Source organism: Cyanistes caeruleus, chromosome 1, assembly GCF_971803275.1.
Source record: "Cyanistes caeruleus chromosome 1, bCyaCae1.hap1.1, whole genome shotgun sequence".
NCBI lineage: Eukaryota > Metazoa > Chordata > Aves > Passeriformes > Paridae > Cyanistes > Cyanistes caeruleus.
The window spans coordinates 64,047,882-64,058,448 of record NC_141701.1 but is presented as its reverse complement, the minus strand read 5'-3'; the positions used below and the strand labels follow the sequence as shown (position 1 = coordinate 64,058,448).

At 52.4% G+C, this 10,567-nt stretch overlaps 1 protein-coding gene across 1 annotated transcript; it reads right to left on the bottom strand.

The window, feature by feature from the left end:
• Positions 1-210: 210 nt before the first annotated feature.
• Positions 211-10,140, bottom strand: IRX4 (iroquois homeobox 4). Its single transcript, XM_086895988.1, has 7 exons — positions 10,082-10,140; positions 9,487-9,594; positions 4,771-4,929; positions 3,586-3,837; positions 2,931-3,037; positions 1,692-2,017; positions 211-1,501 (listed from the first exon to the last, which is right to left on the bottom strand). The coding sequence occupies exons 3-7, from the start codon at positions 4,813-4,815 to the stop codon at positions 732-734; spliced, it is 1,500 nt and encodes a 499-aa protein (XP_086752114.1). The 5' UTR covers positions 4,816-4,929; positions 9,487-9,594; positions 10,082-10,140; the 3' UTR covers positions 211-731.
• Between the last annotated feature and the right edge of the window lie 427 nt (positions 10,141-10,567).

The window sequence follows — 10,567 nt, the reverse complement described above, 5'->3', positions numbered from 1 at the left end:
GCTCCCGGCTCCGTCCTCAGTCCCGCGGCAGCGCTGCTGAGCCGCTCTCCCCCTCTCCCTGCAGCCTGTTGACAGTCCTTGCAATTACCGGCATCGGCTCCGAGGGGGAATTTGAAACACAGAAGTTGTTTGTTGCCCAATGCAAAACGCCACCACTTGTGTTACCTCTGAAACAGACAATTTATTGGAGTGAGCATACCTTTTAACATATTCTTTTTTTTTTTTTTTTTTTTTTTTTTGTCAAGATAAATTTGTGCGGTAGGTGTAAACTTAGTAGAAGTGCTGTTTGTGTGAATTATATGCTAACAAGGAAATCAGGAGGAAAAACTCTCGAAAAGTCTTTATAACTAATGTCGGCATGCCTTAAATTAAATCTGAATTGAAATTTCCCGTTTGTAAACTTTCGGATGTAAACTTTTTAAGTAGGTAGGTCTACACTATAGCACGTGCTTTTTGGACATGGAATTAAATAACTTTCACGACATTGATCCCTTAAAGTCGCAGCCAGGAGAAAATGTTCAGAACAGCAATGAGCAAAGTCTTTCCGTCGAACTGAGCAAACTGAACTTTAAATCCTCGTTGATGTTGTTTGCTATTTTAAAAAAAGAAAAAAAAAAAGAAAAAAAAAAGAAGAAAAAGTTTTATATTTAAATTTAAACTCTTGCAAGTCTTTTTTTCAGTGTAGCTGACTCTTCAAGCGTTAGAAAGTCCTTTGCCCCTCGGCGAGCCTGTTAGGAACAAAACATTTTGCTTCCTGATTTGGGAAACGCCAGAAACTCTTTGTTTGAGTCATGGTGGGCCAGGTTTGAGAGCTGCCCCTTGAGCACGTTGGCGCCGTTCCCCACCGCGCGTCCCAAGGCGCCCGTTTCCAGAATGGCTCCTTTGGTGGTAGCCCAGGAAACTGTCGTGTTGCTCAGGGCTTGGTTTAAAGTACTGTGCCTGAACAGGGGATCGTGAAACACCCCGTCCACCCAGTTCCTGAGGTTGGTGACCGGCGAATCCTGGTGCCTGTCCATGACGCTGCCCGGGGCGGGAGCGGCGGCGGCGGCCGAGCCCCCCGGCCTTTTCAGCATGCAGGAGGGGTACTCGGCCTGGTTGAGGGAGGTGGCAGTGTGCGCCAGGGACCAAATCCTGGGCTTCGCCTCCAGCAGCTGCTGCCCCTGCTGGAAGCACATCTTGGACTCGCAGCCGCGCTGCCGAGCGCCCAGCGGGTCGGGGCCGCACTCCTCCGCCGCCGTCTTCAGGCAGCTCCGCGCCCGCTCTGCCGCAGCCGCCTCCTCCTCCTCCTCCTCCTCGTCCCCGGCGGCGGCCGGCGGCGGCGGCATCTTGGCGGGGAGCTCTGCGGGCCGAGGCGGGTGGCTGCCGCCCGGGAGCGGGTGCGGGAGCGGGAGCGGGTGCGGGAAGGGCCGCCTCAACTCGCACTCCGAGCTCTCCGACTCGGCGGCGTCCAAGTCCTCCAGGTCGCTGAGCTCCAGCTCCTTCTCCTCCTTGCCCGTGGGTTCTGCGGGGCGGGGGCGGGGGAAGGGACAGCAAAAACAAGACACACGGTCACTGTCGGCGCCGCGCTGCCCCGAGGCCGCCCCCACCAGCGAGGCCCGCGGCCGCCCCCACCAGCGAGGCCCGCCCCGGGGGCGAGCTGCCGGCCGAGCCCCCGCGGCCGCACCGCTAAGTGCCTGGTTTTAGCAGGGTACCCTCGGCTTTCCCGCTCTTCATCGCCTCTTCCTGCGAGCCCTCCTCCTCCTCCTCCTCCTCCTCTTCCTCGTAGGGCCGCTTCTCGTCAGAGCACTTGTTCCGCGGAGGCCAGGTCATCTTGTTCTCCTTCTTGAGCCGCCGGCGGGCGTTGGCGAACCAGGTGGAGACCTGGGTGAGGGTCATCTTGGTGATGATGGCCAGCATGATCTTCTCGCCCTTGGTGGGGTAGGGGTTCTTGCGGTGCTCCTGCAGCCAGGCCTTCAGCGTGCTGGTCGTCTCTCGGGTGGCGTTTTTTCTCCGCGTCCCGCCGTCCATCGTCCCGTACCTGCAGGCACAGGGGAGCCCCGGGATGTGCCACCTCGCTCTCGCCCCCCGCGCACCTGCCCGACGCGGGGTCCCAGAGCTCCGGCCCCGGCCGCTCGCCTGCTGCACCCCCCGGAGGGCAGCTGGACCGGAGAGGGGGGTCATGGATGAAGATAGCTCAGCTTTATGAGGGAGACCAGCCTAGAGAATTCAGGCCGAGGAAGGAAAGCAAGAAGGAAGGGTTCAGCCGGCAGCAGCAGCGGGCAATGCAAATTTCCGCTCTGCCTTGGCGGTGGTGGCGGAAAGAGGGAAGGAATCGCCCGCTTTTATTTGCGGTAAACTCAATGTCAACATTTCGGGCAGCAGGAAAATCCTAGCAGCTTGCAAACTCATAGAAATACCACTTTCCTCTCGTTTTATTAGTCCTCCCCAAACAAAATTCATCCGGGTGACCCCAGGGTGTAAGTGTTAATAGAAATATATTTCCTCTTACTCCTTTTATTAGTAATCTCCTCTACCCTTTTGTTCCTGAAATTGTAGGAACCTAACGCAGATGACACTGGGCTGCGACTGAATATTTAATGCACATCCTCCAGGAAAGGTCACTGGCGCCCAATGGGCCTCTGAGCCGGGAACGGTGCGTAAGGGGGTTTGCGCTGGTTTAAAACTAATAAATATACAGGGGATGCCCAAGCCTGGCTCCGAGCAGGGAAAGGTAATTACCGCCCCGGTTAAGAGGGATCGCCCCCCGCGCTCCCGCCCGCCCGGGGGGCGGAGGAGCCGCTGTGGGTGTGGGGAAGGGGAGGCGGCACGGCTGGGGCCGGGAGATGCTGAGCGGCGGAGGAGGCAGGTTGGCGGGCTTGGCGGGGCGGGGCGGGGAGGCGATGGCGGGGGTGGCGGGCAGCGAGCGGGGCCGGGGAGGGGATGGCGCTTACCTGTCGTACTGGTACTGGCTGAGGGTGTGATCGTAGGGGTAGTAGGCAGCCGCCGGGGCGATGCCCGCATGCGCAGAGCCGCTCCCGTCCTTCGCATCCAAAGTGTTCTGCGAGAGACACCGCCCGCCGCCCTCAGCCCCGCCGCCGGCAGAGCCCGGCCCCCGCCCGGCACCGCGCCCGGCTCCCCCGCCCGCGTCCCGGCGCGACGGACCTTCCCGGGGCCCCTCGGTGCCCAGCGACATCAATAGGGACATTAACTCCCGCTGTTACGGTGCAGGGGAGGGAAAAAAAAAAAAAAAAAAAAAAAAGAAAAAAAAGAAAAAAAAGAAAAAACGCTGTATGGGCTGTATGGGAAGAGGGCATAATTTTTTTTTTTTTTGCAAGCCTGGGTGTGGGTCGCCCTAAACTGCCCGCTCAGATGGGCCCACCGCACTCGGCCGCCAGCTCGTCAGGCGCGACTTTTAATTGCGTTCCCGTGAGGAGCGAGCGCCGGGCTGGAAGAGCGGGGAGAGCCGTGCGGCACGGCGGGGCCGAGGAGAAGCGCCCGGGGCTGCCCCCGCCCGGGGAGGGGGTCCCGCCGAGCGGCCTCCGCCCCCGGGGGCACGGGAGGGAGGGAGGGAGGGAGAGAGAGAGAGCATCCCCCGGGGCGGCTTACCAAGGAGTAGAAGGGGGGAGCCTCGGTACCGTAGGTCACGTAGTTTCCATAGCCCTGGGGCCCGGCGTAGGGGCCGCCGTAGACCCCCAGGGCGGCGGCGGAGTTGAGCTCGTGTCGGGCGGTGGCGAGCAGGCGGCTCTCGTACACCGGGCAGTACACGGGGGTCTGGGCGGAGGCGGCTGCCCCCGTCTCAGCCAGAGTCCGGCTGCTGGACTCGCAGCAGGTCGTCAGGGAGTTGGTGCTCATCAGGAACTGGAGGGAAAGAGAGCGGAGCTGAGGGCGGGGTGGGGAGAACTTCTCAAACTATAACCAAGTTCGGTTGTTTCCAGATTGTGTGGGCTTGGTGGGATTTTGTTTGGGTTTGTTTTGTTGTTTTGGTTTTTTTTTTTTTTTTCAAATCAGGTCGTAGCTTTGGGGTGTCGCTCGCCCTCCTCCCTCCTGTGCCGTATTTTACTTCAATCTTGATAGAAGCGCTCTGGAGAAGCGCAGAGGTGCAAGTATCTTATCAGTTTTTAAAAACGACTCCACAACAACAACAACAACCACCAAACGCCCCGTGACTGTGGCTGTTTAATCCTCTATAACACATTCCTCAGGCCCTCTGCATTTTAAAACTAACTTCTCCTGGGGTCTTTTCACAAGACTGGGGTTTACACCGTTTTCTCCTCTCGCAGCACAACGATTCCCATCTGCGTTTTTAAACCTTTTTTTCGAAGTCATTCATGCATATTTATTTTGTCTGCAGATTTGTAGCAGCCACGCACGCATCTGTTATTAACCTGCTGGTTTAGAGTATCCCATTCTGTTTCTGCGGGCCGGACCTTCGTACGTCCATGTTTAATTGATAAACTGAATTTAATCGTGAAAGAGAAAAAAAAAAGCGGGGGGGGGGGGGTTTGCAGGTGGGGGTTGGGGATCTCTAGCTCTCCTTCTCACCTCTCTCATCTCTGTAATCATATCCCACGCGTCTTTATCACCCCCAAACATCCTCAACCCCGCCTGTTTCTTCACATTTTAAAACTGATGCCCGACACAGAACTTGGGAATCTTGGAAAGCTGCAGAGCGAGCATCTGCTTTGCCGCTACCGCATGCGGGAGAGGATCGCTGCCGCCCTCATCCCGGACGGAAGGCATCGATAAGGACTGAAATTCAATCAATTAGCGTTGGTAGGCAAAAAGTCTTACCTGGGGTGCAGAGGAGTAAGGGTAGCCAAACTGAGGATAGGACATGGTACAGAGGCTCCCAGCTATCTAGAAACAAGGCGAGGCGTCTGATCTGCACGCTATCGCAGCCTGGCTCTGCTCTGTTGTACCAATTGATTGGTAACCACAGGTCCCTAGATGCTTATAGGACGAAGCAGAAAACCACATTTAATTTATTTACATGAAAACTTAAACTTTTTTTTTTTTTTTTTTTTTTTTTAAATATGTACGTCGATTTTAGCACCTTCCCCGCTACAGTTACGACACAGAAATAATTGTTACATCTAGGCTCCAAGTAGACGTGACGGCAAAAATAAATACTTTGCACCCGCGGAAAAATAAAAGGTGGGAAGAAGAAAAGTGATACAAATGCATCAGCACACAAGCAGGTTGTTTTAAAAGAGTCGAGCCTCTGACGTCACGCAAAACCTACTCAAATTAACCTGCCTGTAAGTTTAACACTCATTTTCGGGAATCTTTGCCCTGGCATGGAAAACAGACTCTCCAGCATCGCCTTCAGCCTGCCTAACAGGGGCGAAAAGTTTGGGAAGCTCTTCGGTAGCGGCAACGCCTGCTTGCAACACATTTATTTCTGCGGGCAAGGGAAGGAAATGAATGTTTTTAATCTGAAGGATCAATGTTATATCAGCTATTTTCCCCACCCTCCTTAGTCACTGAAAGGCTAGTAAGCACTTTTAATTAGAAATTAATTAATGAGCAGCTGCTTCTTCCCACCCCACAGTAATAATTAGTCTCAATTACAAACAAGACATATGAAGGGACACACGACTGGGTCTTCATTTAAGATTTAATCAACAGTTAAAATTAGCGCTAACGCTGACAATAAAGCACATGATAAGCAAGCCTGCTTTTCTTTTCGGCTTTTATTCCAGGCATGTGATTACAGGTAGAAAACCCTACAAGCGTCTTCCGAGGAATGATGGAAAAGATGTGACTTTTCACGTTAAAACGACTTTGATCCCATCTCAAACTCCCAACACCCCCTTCTACCCGACCCATCCCACCGCTGCCATCAGCCTCCCTACCCTCTGGGGCTCTGGGAACCACCCCCCCCTCCACACACACACAAGCAGGCAGCAACCCCCTTCTGCTGCACGCTCGGAGGGAACGGGCCATGGGGGAAAGATGCTGGCAGCCCCAGCACCTCTCCCCCGACCGGTACCACCGGGGCAGGGCAAGCAGGCAGCCCCCCGGAGGATGGAGGAAGCGGAGGAGTCAGCTCCGAGGCTGAAGCTGGGCTGCTGGTGCAGTCGAACGCTGCTCCATGGTGTGCAGACTTGCTCAGAGAGATTCCTGGGTTCAGACATGTGAATAGCCCCAGGGTCACACTCTAATTAATGATGATATTCTCTTCTTCTCCCCAGCTGGAAGACTGCCTCCCAGAAACGAATCTGCCCACACTGACAGCTCGATTGAGGGTGATTGATGACTATCTGGAGACCACAGTACACATAATATAATATCTGCTGCGTAATTGCTTTAATTTACAGATGAAAATACTAGTTCTCAGATCGAGTTAGACTACAACGAGAGGCGTTTTATGGCGCTTTAGAGTGTTTGCAAATAAAAGATATCAGATACAGTACATGCAAATTATCCTGACAGCTCAGTATCTGTAGCCGGGAGAAACGTATAAAGAAAGGGAATCAAATGACATAAATAATCGCTTTGGAATTCTGTATTGATTTTTTGTATGGGAAGAAAGTGCTCTTTTCTTTTGTCACCTGAAATGCTAATTCTTTTTTATTTCTGAGAATATTAATAGCTTTGCCATTGGGTTGCTCTTCTAGAAGGGCTTCTCTAGTCCTCCTACGTTATACCCTGGTGCTGGTATAATGATACTTTTAGCGAATCTTTACCAGCAGCTTCCTTCTATGCGGAGTGCTGAGGGACTATTGCATTGTTTGGAAAGAAAAGACACTCAGTGTTTACACAATGGTCTGCACGCAGTGTTCCGTGCTGCTCCCTCTGCCTCCTGTGCCCATTGCGCTGGGGGATGTTTGTTTAAGCTCTGGAATAAAACTCACCGGTGCTAGGGAAGAAAATAGTTGCACTTATCTCAAGAGCGGCACGGTGTAAAGCACTATAATTAGCTGGGAGAGCTGGAGAACTGCCTGAAGAAGTCCTCCTAGTTTTCCAGGCTACAGTTTGGGAAATGTCCTGAAGTTGTGCTTTTTTTGGTGCTTTTTCTTTTCTTTTTTTTTTTTTTTTTTTTTCCACTGCAGATGTCAACTCCGCAGTGGCCCACAGTACACTACAGGTTTTGATATTTAGATGAGTCTATTAAACTTTAAAATACAAGAGAAATTCAATATTTATAGTCCTTGTCTATTTATATATCGCAGTTGTCTTTCACTGCACCATGCAAATACTCTGGTGCCCATTTTCGCACTGAACTTTCCTGTATTAATCATGATAATTATTTGTCATTTTTCTTTGCAGCCTGCCTCCTCTATTCCTTTACCCCCGGTCAGCTTTGTGTCAGTTCCAATCTGTATTCCCTAGAAAGCAGTCATTAAAAAACCCCCACCAAAACAAACAAACAAAAAGAAAAAGCGACAAAAAAACTTAATACCCTTAAACACTTAAACGCTGAAAGCTGACATTACGTCCTCCCCCACTGTTGATGTCTTGTTTCACTTACAGTCTACAAATAATGGCCCTTTGTTGATAAGAAACTCAACACAATTATATTTCATCTTGAATTTTTGGTGCCAGAGCACAAACATGCGTTAAGCCCCACAATGATTTAAAATAACCTTTGTGGTTCTTGCACATAAACAACGTAACACTGTTCAAATCCAAGCAAAGACGCTTAATGCTGTGGGCTATATCCTTAAGCATTTGGAAAATGCAAGTCTTTGCTGTGCAATAAAAATTGATCCTCGTCAAAGCCCCTTTCCTGTACAATGCAGTTAACAGCTTTCGAGAAAGAAACACACACAGCTTTCTCGAAAGTTTGAGCGAGGAAAACCCACTGTGATCAATAGGAAACTCTGGAGAGTTCCCTTCTGGTCAGAACCAGCCTGCACACTCAGGCGAGCAGGTATTTCCCGTCCAAAGCCCAGCCAGGTCTCTCTCACAGGGTTATGAGCTTTTCCTCTGAGAACCTGGAGCCAATGCTCATACAAGTTTTATTGTAAAAACATGGAATGAGAATGAAAGAGTGTGATGCTGGAACAGGCCACAGCAGGTAAAACAGAACCTCTTCAGGACTCAGGCTTTGATGGACGTCTTCAGGGACATGATCTAGAGGCAGTTAATGCAGCTACACTTACTATCTGCGTTTTCATCGCCTTCTCTTTTGGAGGGGTTATTGCCACTCCTGGAAATATTTCAGCAACGGAATTTGCTTATGGGCTAAACAGACTTTAGCGAGCTCTTTCAGCTGAGTTTGCTTTGTTTTTATGTTACAGACTTAAAGCAACATTGACACCGCCTGACAAACGCTGTGAAGCTCTACATGTTGCCCATTTGGAATCTGACGTGGAACCGAGGGCAGCCTACAACAATTTCAAGTAGGTTAGCTCCCATAAACTTGCTGTTGACAGTAAATATGATTGGTTTTTCTTTCCTGAGCCAATCTGAGGTGTAACTGCACCTCCTGCACTCTGAATCGAGGGACAGCGAGATGATGCTGCCGACCTGCACAAACCCATGCCACGGCTTGGGATTGGCAGAGCCATGATGACCAACAGAACAGTTGCATAAGAAGGCACTGCTAATTAATTTACTCAGTTTACAGCTACGTGTAAAATCAGTTGTTCAAAGCTATCCATTTGAATGCTTTCATTTTGTAAGTCTTCAATCCTCTTGGCAAACAATCTAGATTAAAGCAGAAAGGCCTCACATGCTCATTCTGTTCTTTGTATTTATTAACTTTTCGCACTTAAGAGCTGCAGCCAACACTCTCTTTTTCTCTCTCTTACATGCACACCTACACACACACACATACACACACACAGGCACATGCACACACACTCACACACATACACACACACACACACACACACAAAACTTTTCAGTAAGAGAAGCAAATGCTGCAACCTGGGCAGCTGGTCTACAGCTATAGATGGATGCTAGAACATGCCCACATTTACCTGCGCAGTGCAGAGCATCACAATTACACTTCCACTAGCAAAGCAAAGATTGTTTAAGATTTCCTTTCTAAGTTCCTGTACCCCCAGTGCTGCAGACCTGCAGGCATTCAGACACCACCACCTCTGAGCTCTCTGGCAGCCGACAGCTTCAACTTACTTCCCTGCGAAGGTAAAACTTTCCTGCTTGCAAGGTCAAATTCTGTCTTTTAAAGTTCGCCTTAAAATCCAGAAAGTTGGACTTGGTACCTTACCTTAGTGCTCGCTGAATATCATATCCACACCCCCTTCCCAAGAAATAACACACGTATGTTAAAATACATTTACCCTCTGTCCTAGGTAAAGATTGCACAAAGCCAAATGATTCATCACGGATAGTTTCTCTTCCCTCCAGCAGTTGATTTCCAGCTGCCTTGCTGCTAAAGCAGGCTCCGAAGGAGAAGGGGGGCGTGGGGGGGGGGGGGTAAGCCCCACCGCTCCCCTCCACCCCCCGCTTCCATAGATACACACACACACACACACACACACACACACACACACACACGCACAAGCACCACCACCAAAAGAATAAATTTTTTACCTGAGTTCACGCCAGGCTTCGGCTAAAACCTGGTAGCGATGGCTGTGCCATGGCAGGGCTTCTGTGCTGTGCTGTGCGCTGGCTGGCGAGGCAGGGAGCTGCGGGGAGCTAACGCAGACATGTCTCAGTGCGCGGTACCTGCGCGCCGCGGCACGGAGCCTTCGGTCCCCAGGCGCCACAGCCACTTCACTAACCCCCCGTACCAGAGTGACGCTCAAGTGAATAGTTCCACTGATCACACTCTTTCCTACTGATTAACACTTTCCAACGCGACCAGGCGTTCCACTTCCAACTTTTCCCGTTTTAAAACAGAAGCAGCCAGCGCCGCTTGCTTCCACGGGTTATAAACGCCGTCTGGGGCGTGGGGGACACCATAATTAATAGCAGGTTAGTAAAATTAGTGCTGCCACTCCAATTGTTGTCCTTGTTGCCAACAATAATTGCATTGATTCTGGAAGGACACGAATGTCCTCCATTTAACCTAATGATCTGCGGGTTGCACACGCCGTACGGCAGCCGTGGCGGTGATTAACTGCGCGCACCTCCAAACTATCATTTATCTCCGCGAGTCACGACTGAAAGGCGCTAAACTTACAGGCAACTCTCCCTGCCTCTCTCGCCGTCTTTGTTTCCCTCCCGCTGGAGGAGGCGGGCTGGGACGTCGGCGTAGCCCTGCGCGCAGGAGACGGGCACCTGTACCTGTCCCCCCGGCCGCCTCGGCTTTATTCATAGCCCGGGGGCAGCGCGGCGGAGCCGGCCGCCGCGGAGCTGCCGGGGACTGCCCGGGCCAGCGCCCCCCGGCCGCGGGGAGGGGGCGAGGGGGGGCGGCGCGGCAGCGCCCGGCACCGGGGACCCGCTCCCTGCAGCCCCCCCGAGGCCGGCTGAGCCGCCGCTGCCCGCCCTGGGCTCGGTCCCACGGGGGCTGCCCGGGCACCGGGGGCTTCCTCCGGGCGGAGGTGGGGGCGCAGCCGAGCGGGGAGGGGGGGCAGGTGCCGGCGGCAGCCGCGAGCAGGTCGGGGCAGGAGCGCTCGTTCCCGCTCGTCCTCTCCGTCCTCCTGCGCCCGTCCCTCCGTCCTGCCGT